The following is a 17144-nucleotide window of genomic DNA, read 5'->3' as shown; positions in this document are numbered from 1 at the left end:
TGTTAGAGAATGATTGACGTAGATCAATTCTACCCCCTGTCAAAAAAAGTTACGTAGTAGTACAAGCAGTGGAGAAGATCGCCGACAATATATTTCGATCACCACTGAGGTCCAAGGCAACAACAAAGATAGATCATTGAGGACTGCTTCAAATTCATGGAGCATGGCAATTGACATGGTTTTGGGAATAAGAAGAAGAATGCTCCATGGATGCAAGATGGAAATTGGGGGGAGGAAGGGGGTCAAGGGAGAGAGAGAGCCACGCTAGCTTTTATCAAATCCTTGACAATTTTTCTATTAAAATTAGTCAGATTCATTGGACTCTATACTTACTAAAAGTTTGAAAATTACAGCTCTCATAAAGTCGGCAAAGCTCAATGTTTTATGTTCATGTGGCAATATATCGAGTTAAAAAAAACAGCACTTTCTAGCCAAATATGTCCAAAAATTTTTTTTAACAAATCTTTAGTTGAATCTTGAATTACTTCTAGATCTCCAAACTATGCATGAAATGCAGCATCTGCTGACTTCATTTTTCAAAAAATTTATTTAAGGCACCATTTGGAAGAAAGAGAAATGGATTTATTTTAGTCATATTCTAATGGTTACACTTATATCATGTATAATTTATATCTAGAGGCTCATGATACAAGTTTAAAGAAAGTATGATGTGGTTAGACCCTCCTTTATCCCCTCTTTTTTTTTTTGGCAAAATCCTTTAACCCCTCTATTGTTGAAGAAAATGACTTATTTAAACCCCCACTAATATAATATTATATTATAATTAAAATATTATAGGTATTAATATACTATAATAATATATAATATGATATTGCATTATAATATTATTGCAAATAATATCATATAATATTAAACATTATTATAACCTTATTTTATGAAATAACTTTATATAATATCATAATATTATAGTGTAAAATATATCATGTGTAATATTCTAAGATATAATATAATATTATTATGTTATATAATATATTATTATATTGAGGACGAATTTGTTCAACTTCAAAAGAATCACCTTTTTCATTCACCCATTCCTAGATAGAAATCAGATACCACTTCTTATCCCCATCAGAATTTACATCATTTCTATTAAATACAAAATATAATTTACACTGATTTATGCAAATGTATAAATTAATACTTTCGATATAATTTTTTCTTTTTGAAAAATAAAATGTCGAGCCAAGCGGTGTCTAAAAGTACGATGGAATGGGAAATTACTTCGCGTAAGAGTTAAAAATAAAATATATCCAAAACATCACCCGAGAATAAAATAAAGAATTTTTTGCATAAATACCTTCTAAATATCAAATTTTATATAAATATTCTTCTAAAATTAATATTTACATGTATACCCTCATCAAACACTTATTTTACTATTCTATATTTTTTATCTTTATTTTTAAATATGTACTCACGCCATCTAATGACGTTAAAAACTTAACGGTTTCAAATTAAAATGACTAAACTATTCTTAATGGATACATGTGCAAAAAAATATATTTATAAATCATGATGGAGGACAAAAAAGTAATTTCAAATTTTTATTTTATTTCTAATTAAAATAAATATGGTTTTTATTAATGATGTTGAAAGCACCATTATATTAGAGCTATTTGAAAAAAATAGTGTTTTATAAGAGTACATAAATAAATATAAATTTTAAGAAGGTATTTACACAAATCTAAATTTTTAGGAGAGTGTTCATAATAATAATAATAATAATAATAATAATAATAATAATAATAATAATAATAATAATAATAATAATAAAAAGGAGAAGAAGGGTGTTGATGGCAAAAACTCTAAAATAAAATATATCTAAAACTTTGGCCTAGTCCAAGTCTAGTGCCGAAATCCTTTCGGATCCTTTACAACCTTTTGGGCACCCGATCCGGATATGCACAAGATCCGACCCGAATCCACCTCGTCAGGTTACCGATTCTCCCACCACTCCGGCAAGAAGGTCCAGAATGGAGTCCACGGAGAGGGCCGGCGTTTAATCTCTCTTCTCTCTGATAACAACGGTAAAATTCCTCGATAAACTGGAGATCCAGATAAGGAATTGGATGCCAGGTTTCCAATTAATCCAAGAAATCTAATCTCAATCATTTTTGTCTTCTTTTATTCTTCTTGATTAACATTAATTTGTAATTTGGGGTTATCGCAGGCGGGGCGCTGGAGAGGGAGGAGAGGGTGTCCATGGAGCTGACGGACGAGGTGCTCAAGAGCATGGAAGTCGGCATGGCCTTCCGAGATTACGTACGCGCCCTGCCCCCCTTCCGTCCCTTTAACTGACGCTCTTTATTTTCCTTTCATTTTCTTTATTTGAAAAAGAAGGGGATTTATGTTTTGGGAGTGGGATGATGATACGACTCTTTGATCTGTTTCTTGGATTTCCTTTAATTTCTCAAGTCTTTTTTTTTTTGATTGGTTTCAATTGAATTGGGGGTTTGAGAGTTGGATGGTTACTAAGAAAGGAGAATTCTTGGGAATTTAAGGAAAAAAGGTGGGAACTTGGAACGGACCAAGGTGAGGGCACTCGATTTGTACAGTTTTTATCTTCATTTGGACCTGTTGCAAGTGATCATTCACAATAGTCTTTTGGGAAATTCTATGGCGGCAGAACTGTGCGTCTGATATGGTCAGAAAAGTTCGGGCCTAAATTTTCCATAAAGGGATTTAATTGGAGAGAGATGCTTATTATTTTACCTACCAAAACCTCGATCTTGAGTACTGAATCATAAATCTTCGCTCAATTTTACTCAAGGTTTTTGTTTGACAAAGAAGTTTCATACCTTTTGGGAAAGAACAGCATATTTGATGCATCTGGCATGTTGCATAGATGATATTAGACACAAGTCCATCTCTATTTTCTCGCTTCTTTAGCCATCATCAATCACATTTTCGACGACTTTGCTCTTTTTAAAAAAGTCCTTGTTGGTTCTTAATTTCTTCAAGCAGTCACTCCTTAAGTTCGTCACTTTTATTCATTAGAATCTAAATATCAGAAGGTATAGATACGCACAAGTGAAATATGAATGCATTACATGTGAGACATTCAGAACTTATTTCATCTTTGATAGGATAAATCGTGATGCATGATCATCAGTTACATTAATTCAAGTGCTGATTCACTCTCTTAAAGCTTAACTTTATCATTTTAAACTCTAGATTTATTTCTTGATATTTCATATTTAGGGATCCTTAAACACCAAATGATGTAGCAAGTAGAGTTCTGTTTTTTCTTCTTCTTTTTTTTTTCTTTCCTCCTGAGGGGGAGATCTCAAGCTTATGAAACTAGACTTTTTGAATCTAAAAGAAAAAAAGAAAAGATACTTTAATATTTACTATTCCTACTATTCCCATCCCATATCACATTAGTTCTGAGATAAGGTTTAGGGTTCTCAGGGTTGTTAGGTACAGAAACAAGTTTTATGAAAAGTTCAAGATTTAGGGATGAGTAAGAGATTAAGGAAAAATAAGAACCAAAAGAAAGGGAACAAGATAAGCTTGAGTCTCCACCTTGTGAAGTGATTCAATTTAATTATTTCCCCAAATATACTACATGTGTAAATAAAGTCTAATAGCTTGAATGAAATTTCAGAGAATCATGAGTCTAATCTAGCAGGCATAGACATATCACTTACATCTTGTCTGATTACATAGTAAAAGATAGAAGAGAAAAGTTGGAAGAGGCCTTGTTCTTACGATATTTTTGTCGTTAGAAAGTCAGGGACAAAGATGACTAGAAATTATTACCTACTTTTTCGCATAAAAAGATACTCTTTATCTTTTGGGAGAATATACATAAAACTATAGTGGGGTTTGATCTGGTCAATTTCTTAATCTCCCGAGATTTTTTTTAACTTGTATGAGGCTTCATTCACATATCAGCTATATCAGCACTACTCACCACGTTGATCACCACTATGACCTTCAACATCATCACCATCAATGTCATTATGGGTTATCTAAGGGCATTTTGGTCAAATTAGTGTCAAAGTGAAGTAATTTATGGTAAAATTTACCTGGTTCGTAAGACTAGGCTTGCGAAGCAAGATGTTATACATTTAAAGGTGCACCTGAATAGTGTCAAATATTTCTAAGAGAAAATGGGCTTGTTCTTTTGCCATGCACGAGTCATAGATCAAAGGGCATTTCGTGGCACAGAGACCAAATTGTCTTGAGCTGCTCCTTGAGTCATCATGCAAGTGCCAACAATAGATTTCCTTGCCAGTGGACATTCTGCACTTGCATTGCGCTTCTTTGTTTCATCGCTCTTGCAACTGATCATTCATGGTAAGGCATTGAGAAATCCTTCAAAGGCCAAATGATAGGTTTTCTTTGTTTGAGAAGGTCAGGTAACTTATGTTAATAGAGCCTGTAGATAATTTAAAGGTTTTCCACATGAAAGGTCTCTAGATTGGGGCTTTTGGATATGTCTTCTGTCAATGACATTGAGACTGGTCGAGGTAACGCATTGAATTGCATAGAGGGTTAAGTGTAAAAGGAATGGACAAGATGGTCAGGGAGAGAGAAGGATGTAACCTTCTGTAGATTTTTCCTGGAATTTCAGGGGTTCGAGCAATTTGGAGGAAAGTAAGGGTCCTGATTTAATTGCAAATAGAATTGGCTTTATTTGCACACAATAATCAATAATGTAGGTATTATTCTCCTATTCTACTTATGCTTAGAAGTTAGAACACTTACAGCAATGGTTGATATCTGAAGCTTTAAGATTGGTTCAAAGGAATCACAGTTTTATTGTAATGCAATAATTTGGCTTCTTAAGGTTCTGCCAGTGGAACGATTTGTTGGTTTTGTATCAGTGGCGGAATTGTCTAGATGGGATGTAACTGCACTGGACGGCCCAATAAACCAGATGCATGAGATGGCTAGTGCTTGAAGCTGTTTGGTATAAGGTGAAGTGGGAGGGCCCTTAATGTAAGGTGGAGTAGGTGCGTGTGTATATGTATGTATGTATGTATGTATGTATGTATTTTATGTAAATTGGGTGGCATGTGATTACTTATTTGCATCATATGGAAATTTTATGAGGTCTCCAAGAATTCTTCAGCCTTTTGATATCTCTATGATTTTACATGGTCCTCATGCCATTAATTTGTTATATTGTTTATTTAGCTCAAATTCATTGGTAAATTATATTGAAAAGTAAAACTTCATTGTGTCAATCGTTATGCATCTTCCATTACTCAGTGTATTAGCTCTTCCATCATGAGTATCATATCTGTTCTCTGTTATGCTAGGAGCCTATAATTTCTGTGATTAAAAGGCATTGTTTTCGAGAGGTGGTCAGAAAAGGCTGCTTCTAAGGTACTCAGCGCAATCTCTCACACATGGCATACGACCTATTATTTGGGGCACATGCTTTCCAACTATGCAATTTTTGACGTGGTGTGTGAAACTTGTCTGTGCTATAGAGGCAGAAGGGCTGCTGAATGATTTATAAGTTTATACATGTATTTGAATATTTGTAGCATGTGCATGGTTGTGCTTGCATTGTGTATCTTGTGCATGGTTGTGCTTGCATTTTGTATCTTGATTTTGGAAATTTAACATGTCAAGTGCCTACATTTGTGTCACCATGTGATTCAAGTAGCATGAAATTTCTACAGTGTAGCATACCCACTTTAGAGTCCCCATGGAAACTTGCATCAGTACCTGCTTCTTAAGGATTGCCTTGGAATAAATATTTTAGAGATCCACTTTCGTGCACCCATATCTGGTTTCCACCCATATCTTAGGTTACCACATTCTAGAAATTGGTCATTGGGTACAATCTACATGTAATCTTCTATAAATCTTTTGGATGGGAGCTTTTAAAGGAATTCTTTGCTATAAAAATGAATGGGAACTTAATGTTTACATATTTTATCATGACTCATTGCGTGAAAGCTAGGTCATGGAGGCATGGCTTCAAATTGTTAAGAAAATGGTAGTCCAGATTATGCTAATCTTACCAACAACAAGTCTTTTCAGACTTAAGTTTGTTTTTAACATTTTTGAGTTTCATGGAGATGTTGGAGTGCCATGAGAAGAAGAATTTCAGTGACTCTTGACCACTTCATGAACATTATTCTTTCAGACACAACTTGAAATCTAAGAGGGATTTTGCAGTTATTTTGTTAAACATATAAAAAGAGGGCTGTTCACAGGGAATATATGATGGAGATGAGTTACTTGGGTGTCGGGGAATCCATTTACAGATGCTGATAGCTTGATAAATATACTGCCAGACATGAGCAGGACAGAGTCTGTTCCTGCACCAGTTACATTGGTTGCTACTGAGACCTAGAGCAATGATATCGCTGAAATTTATTGTATCTTTGAAGTTTTTGGCTGATCTAGTGCACTGAAATTCCTGTCTCCTTACTTATCATGGGCTTTGGACGGCATTGAAAACTCCTGTTATAAGGGAAGGTGCATCTAAGTCTGGAGATCCAGGTGATTTTCTTCCAAGCTCTGTGGTTCTTAAGGTGGTGCTTTTACAATTGGAATAAGAATAGTGAGCAATAGATGTAAGGAAATCACTTCTTAAGTGGCTTATGGAGAACTGTAAGCTAAACCATCTTCCAAAGGGCAATCTACCGCCCAATCTATCATTTGCTGGAGTATGGTGTGATGACCATTCCTTGCCATAAAACCTAGTTAATGTGGTATACTATCATTGAGAACTTGTCTTCCAAAAATATATGCCAAGGTTATATTTCTATTATTTTATGAATTCTTAGCATCTATTTTAGAAATCCCTTCTTAATTATCTGACTCAAACTGTATCCAGGAATGCAAAACATTGTGTTGTGATTTTATATTATAACTTTACCAGGTGTTATAAATTGTTATACTTAACAAAGTTCATTTCTGAGTTTCAGTTATTTGGATGATGAATCTCACGTACAATTCACAATGTGAACTTAGCTAGTATTATATGATCAATTGTCTCCGGGCGCCATTGAAATTCTTTTTCCTTATTTCTGCTCCTTATCGTATGTACTATGTAGTATCCCAGAACATGTAGAATGTATCACAGGCCTGGCTAGGATGCTGCTTCTATTGCTAGAAAATAAGTAATTGTTATTTGATTTATGCGTATAGTTCTTCAATTCTATCTTATTTGTCTTGACAAATCTAAGATCACCAACGTACTTCTTTTGCATTCCAGAACGGCAGAATCAGTTCCATGGATTTTCACAGGACTACAAATCATCTGGTAACAGCCAGTGATGATGAATCAATTCGCCTTTATGATGTTCAAAATGCTGTGTACGTATTTTCTTGTGTTTTTGAAATATAATTGTATCTTGTGGACACTCTTCACTAAATCTTTACTATAGCTAAGATGCTTTCGTCTTTGAAATTGTTCCAAAGAAGTGATATTTTGATCGGGATAGGGTGATATTTTACTTGAAAGAATGAGCATTCTCTTGCTGCCCTATTTGGCATAAAATATCCCTAGTATATTGGCAATATTTTTTTTTTTTTTTGCATAATGTTTTGTTGTTGATTTTGCTTTTATGTTTCAATTTACTAAGTCACCTCATCAAGGTTGAGGAACCTGCTTATTTGGCTAGTGCTCTACTATGGTTTCTAGAATTATATTGTTGAATTTTCTTACTCTTGAGTTGATTCTAGATCATCTAAAAGATCCTCCAGAAATTCATAAGAATTATAAGAGCACACTTGAATTCCACTTTAGCTGGATCCCTCAAACAGAGCTTTATCTTATATATTGTAATTTTAGCAAGCGAAAAGGAGTTGAGATGAAGGATGCCAAGACTGACATCTACTATGTACTATGTGAATTCTTAATCAGACATAACATGAATATATAGTTTCTATAATCTCCCTAAAGGAATCAGGGTGTCTGAAGCAGCAATGAAATCACATGACTCAACTGAAGTGCAAAAATCAGGCCTTTTTTTTTTAATGAGAACTAGGATGGGAGAATCCCAGCCCAAAATGGGGTTGAGAGCGGGACAGGAACCCAAATCCTTGCTACCAATCCCCGAAGATTTTACCAACTGCACCAGTTGGCACCCTCCAAAAGCCTACCTTCTGCCAATTATGATTCCAAATTTTCTTGTTATGAACACTGGGTTGGTTCGAGAACTCAAGTAAGGGTATTTTATGTAAATTCCTCATGTATTGTTCAACTTTTAACCTAATCCTGTGACGTTCTGATTTATCTCTTTTGGTTTTCTATGTGAAATATTGCTTTATCTTGCTTATCTTTTTCATTCTAGGTGTTTAAAGACCATCAACAGCAAGAAGTATGGTGTTGATTTGGTTTGCTTCACTGATAATCCAGCAACAGTTATATACTCTTCAAAAAATGGTTGGGATGGTAAGTCGAGTTTGTGTCTCGTCCGATCCTTTGCTTTTTGTCTCAAGTCATTTTTTGTACTTACAAAAATAATTCAGAATCTCTGCGGCTGCTTTCTCTGAATGATAACAAGTACTTGCGGTACTTCAAAGGGCACCATGACAGGTGATTTCGTGCTTACACTCCCCTTTTTAAAAGAAGTCAAATTGACTCAATTAGAAGGTAGAATTTATATTGAGATAACATGTTCCTTGTTTTTTTCTTTTTTATTTTTGTGGTTAGGGTTGTCTCTCTGTCACTCTGTCCTCATAGGGAATACTTCATCTCTGGGTCTCTTGATCGGACTGTTTTACTATGGGATCAAAGGACTGAAAAGGCTCAGGTAGAAAAAAATGAAATTTTTGGGTGTCTCGGAAGATAAGATGCTTTCTCAAATGTAACAGCTGGTTCATTTATTGTTGCAGGGCCTTTTACGTGTGCAAGGAAGACCTGCAGTTTCTTATGATGACCAAGGAATGGTTTTTGCAATTGCATTTGGAGGCTACATACGAATGTTTGATGCTCGGAAGTATGAGAAGGTTAGCAATTCTGTGGATTACTTACCCAGCATTCAAATACTGACATGGTCTTTGATGATTTTTTTTGTTTTCTTCTCTCTACCCCATTTAGGGCCCTTTTGATATCTTTCCTGTTGGAGGAGACAATTTAGAAGCCAATGTGGTAAAGTTCAGCAATGATGGCAGGCTTATGCTATTGACTACTACTGACGGGCATGTTCATGTTCTTGATTCTTTTCGGGGCACTGTTGTGAGTACATGACAATTTTCTCTTGTCTTGCATATGATTTTTTGCATTGCAAATCTTCTTGACCAAGGAACCATTAGTATGATCTCTTCAAATCTTTTCCCACTGTAATCATGTCGAGTTTGTCAATCTGATTTGGTTTTTTCGTCATCTGGTAGATATCCACATACAATGTGAAACCAGTTTCAAGCAAGGCAACATTAGAGGCATCCTTCAGTCCAGATGGAATGTATGTTGTATCAGGTGCAAATACTTGTTTCCATCTCCTTTGTTTGGTAACATGGATTTTCTTTTGAACTGCTTTTGTTCTGTCTTGAAATATTCGTTTCATGATTGTCTTTGTGCATATGCTGATGCTTGTATGAGCTCAATATTATTTAATCTTTCTATTTTAATCAACAGGTTCTGGTGATGGGAGTGTTTATGCTTGGAGTGTCAGAAGCGGCAAAGTATGCCTATAATCCTATATCCTGTTCAATTCAGTTTCTTTTTCTTTTTCTTTTTTGATGTAGTAGTAGCTTGTTCTTTCTATCCCTTGTGTTGTCCATTACTCCTTGGTTTAGTCCCTAGTGACATGTTCTTCTTTTTATGATCATTGTGTTTCCAGGTTGCATGCTGGGCAAGCACTGATACTGAACCACCTCTGATAAAGTGGGCTCCAGGAAGTCTCATGTTCACTACTGGATCATCTGAGTTGTCATTTTGGGTCCCAGATTTATCAAAGTTGGGATCCTTTGCTGGCATTAAGTAGAAGTTTTAATGATGCTCCTGGTTTACTCATAACACCTCACAAAGGCTTATTTGCAATAGCTAGCATATTTCTGCTTTATTCCCCATTAAACTTCATGTCTATTCTTTCCATTTGCTCCAAGCAGATTGAACTCGATGGTGTCAATGTGATAGGACTGCAGGGACCAAGAAACTAGCCTCCATTCTGATCAAGGAAGGCCTCCACCATTGATAGTTTAGATAAATTTTGGATCTTTTTTTGCCCTTTCCTCGCGGTCTTGGAGGAAATAAGCAGAGCACTATCTATTGGCATACCATGAGGGGTTCGACAAATTTAGTGTTGTAGCATACATCAAGTTTAGAGTTCAGTCTCCTATGATTATTTAAAATGCGATGATATATTAAATATCTTAGGCTGCTCTTTTATTTCCCATGTAATTGACTATCAAAGATGTGGTTATCCTGGGGCTTATCTTTGTACAGTGCATCTAATTATATTACTTAAGCTGTTCTTACGGTGGTTCCGATTCTTGTTTCTATATATTCTCGTTCCAATCTTAATATTATTCCCATAAGAACTGACACAACTAGCAGTCTAAAGGAACGCAAGATGCTGTACGGAGGAGTCCAGTACAAGACCAATCCTACCTCTCCTACCAATCAGAACGAAAAGGTTGAAAGACAAAGGACAAGGCGTGCCTCTGAAGCGGTCTCCGGGAGACCAGCCACTGAAGTCACGCCAGGAAAGCATGGAGGTAAGTAAAGATATTAGGTGTTCATTAGACGTAATATATGTGTCTTTCATGGAGAGTATCGTAGGATCCATTAAATGACAAGAGATTAGATATAGATACCTGTGCCACGCCTATGTGCCTTTAAGATTGTTTAATTGGCACTGGATCCCTGAGATTTTCTTCCTCTGAGGGCGCAAATCCCTGTAGACTTTGATGGATGTGAGAGAGAACCTTCACATGGTATTACGCAGCTGTTTTCTATTTGTTTTCTCTTTTTGTTTTTTTTTTAATGTCATCGCATAAAACGATGTCGATTAAGACTTTTGAAAAAGTGGTGAGAGATAAGGAAGGATATGCACTTATAATTGGTCCCCTTCCTAAGGTGTTATTTATCATTATAATGTATATGTAACAACCATTACATATTCTTTTCAGCCAAACGAGTGCATATGGTTGGGAGCAGCCCGAGTTAGAGCGCGCATCCTCTGCAGTGAATACACGGCACCGTAGCGTGCCATGCAGCTATGAATGGCCGTCATCGAAAAATGAATAAATTAAGAGCCGGATAAGGTTTCTAAAATTAGAACATAAGATTGGTTCAACTCAGATCCCAAGTGAATCAAAAATTAAAAAGAAGTACCATCATAACAATTTTTATTATATTCACTTATGGTTAGCATTCTATAGAAGTATCCTAACAACAAAAGATATATTTAAGAGTACATTACAACAATTCTCCTTAGATTTATATTTATTATAGTTACACTCAGTGTTTGTTTGAATGATTGAGTTGAAAATTTTATAGATATATTTAAGAGTACATTACAACAATTTTCTCTAGATTTATATTTATTATACTTACACTCAGTGTTTGTTTGGATGATTGAGTTGAAAATTCTATATAATTCATGGATCGAACCAATACAACTAGTAAAATTATAATTACCTCATCTAAAAAGTCAAAAATTTCTTTGAGTGAGGAAGAGGATGATAATATTTTCTTTTATCTTGAGTAAATGTTATATGATTTAAGATTATTTTGATTTTTTTTATTTTTTTTTATGTTGCTTCTGGGTCCTATATAAGGTTAATGGTTTGAAAGTGTTGGATAAAAATAAATTTTATAGTATATTTTTTAAAATTATTAAATGCAAGTGCAATTTATTTTTGATTTCAGAAAATTTTTTTAATTTACTCTATATTTAAAAGAGGTTGGGCAGCGCCTCCTTCATAACCACTTCGCAAACATGAGTCCACATGTCACCTTCTCATTAATTGTCCTTTCCAAAGCAAATTTAGCAAAATTAATTGCACCTCATCACGCTCCCAATTTGCTGCCTACCTAATGACATTCGTCTACCATTTAGGGCTCGTTTGGTTCGCGGGAAGCTTTTCTCTTCCTAGGAATATGATTCCCGGAAAACAAATTCCTAGGAAGAGGATGCCTAGGAAAGTACTTTTGGCATGTTTGGTTGACCATGGGAAAGTGACAAATTTCTAAAATGCTTATGTTTGGTTGGCCATCCACTTTCCTAGGAAAGTTATGTATAATTTCTATTATGCCCTTAATAAAAATTAGGTTTTTAATGTCTCTTTAATGCTTCTTTAATGCTGAAGGGACTTTTTGGGAAAAAGTAAAAATGGAGTAATTCCTGCCTCATGGGAAAGTAACTTTCCCATGTTTCTCATGGGAAAGACTTTCCCATGAAATGTGGGAATCATATTCCCATGGGAATTCAACTTTCCCTTCTCTCTCCTTTGAAAACTCCAACCAAACAAGAGGCATCTCATTACTTTCCCATTGACCACACTTTCCCCCCTTCTTTTCCCGCGAACCAAACGAGCCCTTACAAGTAGGAAAAACTCGAACATACCATAACACCTTCAATGACACTGGGATTTTTCAGCGTATATAAGTATTTGATGTCCTCGAGAGGAGCAAAACAAAAGGATTTTTTTAATCAAGAAATACAAGCGATGATGCAACGAAACCCCATTATAAAGCTTTTCTATCAAGAAATAAAGCTTTTTATTAAGAAATATGTGAGAAGGAGACAAGAGTTCTCTTTCCGGGGGTGGTGGGGGGCCTAATCAATTCATTTAAATAGAGAATTAAAATAGAGTAAGTAGAACTGCTCTATTCTAAATGTTGAATTAGATGGGGTTTATCTATATTTGGCATGAGGACGCCCTTTTAGGTGGCTATTGACGACCTGAGCCCAAGTTTGTTCAACCAAACTCCAGCTAATCTATTTCCTATTATTGGAACAGGTGGCTATGGACGTGCGCTGTAATAATTATTCCAAAAAACGGAATAACCGGAAGGAAGGGTGTGTTTTTGGATCAAGGGACGTGGCTGGCAGCGAACAGAGCAAGTCAACGACATCTAGTGTTTGGCTACGTGACTGCTGTAGTTTTATCCTTCGTGTGCACAGAGGCAACCGGCGGAGCCTTCTCTCCCAGGGCAAGTCAGAAGAAAGTTTTATACATTAGGGTTTAGCTCGTGGGGAGAGGAGGAGAAAAAGTATGGTTAATTAAAAAATAAAAAATAATTTATATTTGGTTGGAGTTTTTAGAGATGGAGAAATAGAAAATATCTCAACTGGTGGAGTATTCTCCCAGAAAAAAGTTTGAATGAACTGATTTAGCTCGCGGTTTAGTCAAAGTGCCATTTAGTGTTTTTTTATAGTCAAAGTGCCATCTATTTTTTAAAGTAAAATAGATATATCATACATTACGGATACATATACAGTTAAAAAAATTAAAAAAATAATAGATTCTAAAGCACACCGGGTGCCATTTGATGCTTTCAAGTGACCCAAATATGGGTGGAAGGTGATTCAATCAACCAGATGGATTGATCTGCAATTAATTTATCTTACCATGACTTCAAAATCGCTGGCTGTAAGCATGTAAATAATAAAATACCAGCCCATTAAGTACTTGGATAACACCTCATCAATCAACGAAACGTTCAAGAAAAACTAATAAAACTTCTTGTTACAGGTAGAACACTAGCTTCTACATGCTTATTTAATTAATCAAAATACCAGGTAAACTAAACCGAGGAGAGCTTGGAGAGGTTTCAGAAAGAAGTAGAGACAGTTTAAGTATACAAGAAAGGTAGGAGCATAGGCCGTCGTGGGTGGGCCACCCTTTTCTTTCCCGGTCGCCGGCGTTATCACATCTTCTTTTTTTTTGGTACAGGCGTTATCACATCTAATCTACTATTCATGTCATCCCATTAATAACGCATAAACCAGACAAAGTTAGATCAATCGATCGATCTAGTCGAGGGACCGGTAGATGACGACGAAACAGGGGAGGATGGCCCTCGGATTGGCCACGAACAGCTCCTCGAGAGTCGCGTACGCGCCGCCGTCCCCGGGACCCGGACCCCCGGCCACCGAGTCGTAGGCGTCGTCCACGACGGGGTCGGCGTCTCCCGGGCGAAGGATCCTGCCGGCGATGACCCGGCACACGAGCATGGCCCTCAGCCCCCCGCCGCCGCCGCCGCCGGCGGCACCCGACGACGGCAGACCGCAGTCGTGGGCGCGGCCGCTGCTGGCGGTGGTGCGTACCCCGTGAGGGTGGTGTGCCCGGCCGAAGCCGTGGCGGATGATGGCGCAGACGCCGCAGGGAGCGGCGGCGCCGATGGCAGCGGCGGCGGAGGAGCAGAGGGCCGTGGAGCCCCGGGCGCCGAGGGAGCAGGCGAGGGTGGTGCAGTGGAAGCGGAGGAGCTCGTTGCCGTCGGCGGCGCAGCGGGGGTTCTTCTTGTTGGTGAGGGGTTGACGGAGTCCCCCGGCGGCGGCGGAGGCGGCGTGGAGGTGGAGGAGGGCGCGGCCCTTGACGGCGTTACGGTAGTCCTCGAAGCGGGCAATGGTGCGCTGGTTGGTGTGCACCTTGAGGATGCGCTCGATCTTGCAGATCGGATGGTCCTTCTTTTGCCAACTGGACTTGAAGATGATCTCCACGATGTTCCTCCCGGAGTCCTCCGGCCCCAGTTCCGACACTGTTGATTTATTATAATAATTACCTCTATTTTGACATCATTACCATCTCCCCTTTTTTTGCTGAAAATTACCATCTCCTGTTCGATGGATGCAAAGGCAAAAAAGATCGCACACTCTTTCTTTTCTTTTTTTAAAGTAAATGCTACGAGACCTCTAGTTTTTATGCATTATCGAATCATTCATCGGTATTTAGTTTGTTCCTTTACGTGTTGTTGAAACAAGTTTAACATCGAAGAAACTACGTAATTCATATATGCCGAGTCTCGAAGAAACTACGAATAGAAAAAATTAACAACACAAAAAAATAATGTTTGTCGATATATTCATATATCTGTTCATGTAAATTAACCAAGTATGGTAACAGCAAAAACAGTAAATGTTAGCAACAAGCACTGCAGGAGAAATTATTAATTTGTAATTCATTAACGTAATTTTGAATAGTAATAATAAAGTGTAATTTTTTTAGAAAAAAATAAGTGGACAGTTTTGAACAGACTTAACCACGCAACAGTAATTTGGGACAATCATTTGGTACAGAGAAAAAAAAAAAAAAAAGGAGAATTCGATAATTCAAAGAATACTGTTTACCAAACTAACAGTCAAACTCAAACATCGATATGCCGTAATATTGATAATTATTGAGCAGGATTTTGTTTTCTTTCAGAGAAAAAAAAATGGTTAATGGAGCACACCGACACTCCCATTTATTGTCACCGGCTCTCTCCTTCCTACCCTCTGGTCCTTCTTTAATTCTCTCTCTCTCTCTAACAATTGCAGTGAAAACTCAAAACGAATGGAACGGAGGAAGGAAAAGAATCAGAAAGATAGAAAGGAAGTGTTACCGGCATGGCGAATGGTTTGATGGAGCTCCAAACTCTCGGATTTAGTAAACACCTCTCCACAGGAGGGGCAAGCGCACAGCAACCTCGACCTCGGGTACCTCCTACCATCACTCAATGACTAAATCTTCTTCACTTGAAGAGGGAAGTGAACGAACGATGCAAGAGAGGAATTGGCCGGTACCTGGAAGCGGGCTCGGCGGAGATGGCATGGCACTCGTAGCACCCGGAGAGCTTCCTGAGCTGCATTCCCCCCTTGGAGTGGGACCCGGAGCTCACCACCGGCGGCGGCGGGGGGCGGTGGCGGCGGCGGGCGAGTGGGGTTGTGTCGAGTGGCCCGCTGTCGGAGGCGGAGGAGTAGCGGTCGGTGTCGGAGCGGTGGACGACGCGGGTGTTGCCGTGGACCACGTCCCGGAAGGCGCAGATGGACGAGCCACACGACGACGACCTTCCCCCCAGCTTCGAGGGGTCGTGGACCTGGGTCGACGGTGCGGCGATCCTGCAGCTCAGCAGGCTCTTGAACTGCTCCCACGAGGAAGGCGGCGCCGGGGTTTTGGCGGGCTGAGGTGGTGGTGGGGGCTGAGATGGCTTCTTCTTTCGCTTGTGTTGGCCATGGTGGTGGCTTTTGGGGGTGGCGGAGGGGAGGAAGGAGGTGAGAGACATCATGCAACGAGGTGGACGAGGACCGGAGCTGGTCTCTCTATCTCCCTCTCCCTCTCTTGGAACCCTCTTTTTTCTCTTTTCTTTGCCTTGGCATATTAAAAGAGAGAGAAAGAGAGAGAGAGAGCTAGGCGAGAGCAGGTGACATGGTGCGGAGCCGGTGGAGGTGGTGGAGGGCGGAGGAGGCCACTTGGTTTCTATTCCTTGTTGGGTGGTGTATTTTATTACAACATGAGATGCCGCGTGGGCCATTTTAATGAGCCATAGACCCGTGAGTTGTGACCCCAATTAAGGGTACGGTATGTGCCTTGAAGGTGATTTTGAGAGAAGCCAAACCAGGTGCAATGATACCACCGAGGTTGCAGCACAGGTGGGACGGAACTTTATTTTTTTGGCGCAGTAATACCATCAAGGTTATAGCACAGGTGGAACGAAATTTTATTTTTATCAATATGGTCCAAACTCAAAATACGCAGACATCGATTAAATGTGAAAACTGAATGTTTTTCATCTGGATACGTTCGATGGGAACGCTTCTGATCCGCTGATACTAAGATAGTGCTAGGTTGACATACTCGTACATGGGTAATCACGGATTGGAGAGGATATAAGTGCATTGTCTATCAGTACCGGACATTTTTTTGTGGAAGGAAGACTCAATTTCTTTTTTTTTAGCGCAAAAAAAAAAAAAAAACAGTTGCAATGGTTATTGATTCCAAGGCTCATTAGGCTGAGTCCTCGGGTCAAAGCACGAAGACCGGGGAAAGTAAAAGAGATGGAAACGGTGGAGCCGGGCATAGCTTAAAGAAATAACCTTTGGCAAGGTTGGGACGACTCTGACCAAGGGATTTATTAAAGAGAAACACCAGGATGACAGCCCTTGATCAAATAGAAGCGTTTTGAGATTCTTGCTTGTGCCCACCTATATCTGCACTCAGTTCCCCCCTGCCAATGTGCCATTTGTTTGATGCATGAGAGTCAGTGCTATGTAAGGACA

General features: G+C 38.4%; 2 protein-coding genes across 6 annotated transcripts; one reads left to right on the top strand and one right to left on the bottom strand.

Moving 5' to 3' along the window:
* Window positions 1-1906: 1906 nt before the first annotated feature.
* Window positions 1907-10440, top strand: LOC103719890 (protein ANTHESIS POMOTING FACTOR 1). 4 transcript variants are annotated; one of them, XM_039117397.1, is made up of 12 exons: window positions 1907-2048; window positions 2192-2283; window positions 7208-7308; window positions 8289-8389; window positions 8467-8533; window positions 8651-8750; window positions 8833-8946; window positions 9038-9175; window positions 9331-9415; window positions 9575-9621; window positions 9780-9943; window positions 10048-10440. In XM_039117397.1, the coding sequence occupies exons 1-11, from the start codon at window positions 1922-1924 to the stop codon at window positions 9921-9923; spliced, it is 1116 nt and encodes a 371-aa protein (XP_038973325.1). In that variant the 5' UTR covers window positions 1907-1921; the 3' UTR covers window positions 9924-9943; window positions 10048-10440. The 4 variants fall into 4 exon arrangements, with proteins under 4 accessions (XP_038973325.1, XP_008807589.2, XP_008807586.2 ...); XM_008809367.3 differs by having other exon boundaries at window positions 9780-10438; XM_008809364.4 differs by having other exon boundaries at window positions 1978-2097; window positions 9780-10438.
* Window positions 10441-13548: 3108 nt separating this feature from the next.
* LOC103719889 lies at window positions 13549-16372 on the bottom strand. 2 transcript variants are annotated; one of them, XM_039117384.1, is made up of 3 exons: window positions 15672-16372; window positions 15491-15588; window positions 13549-14647 (listed from the first exon to the last, which is right to left on the bottom strand). In XM_039117384.1, exons 1-3 carry the CDS (start codon window positions 16151-16153, stop codon window positions 13923-13925), a joined length of 1305 nt encoding a protein of 434 aa, XP_038973312.1. In that variant the 5' UTR covers window positions 16154-16372; the 3' UTR covers window positions 13549-13922. The 2 variants fall into 2 exon arrangements, with proteins under 2 accessions (XP_038973312.1, XP_008807585.4); XM_008809363.4 differs by having other exon boundaries at window positions 15491-15591; window positions 15672-16367.
* Window positions 16373-17144: the final 772 nt, after the last annotated feature.

The sequence above is a fragment of the Phoenix dactylifera genome, chromosome 2 (genome assembly GCF_009389715.1).
Source record: "Phoenix dactylifera cultivar Barhee BC4 chromosome 2, palm_55x_up_171113_PBpolish2nd_filt_p, whole genome shotgun sequence".
Lineage (NCBI taxonomy): Eukaryota > Viridiplantae > Streptophyta > Magnoliopsida > Arecales > Arecaceae > Phoenix > Phoenix dactylifera.
Note: the sequence above shows the minus strand (reverse complement) of the source record. Positions and strands in the feature narration are given on the sequence as shown.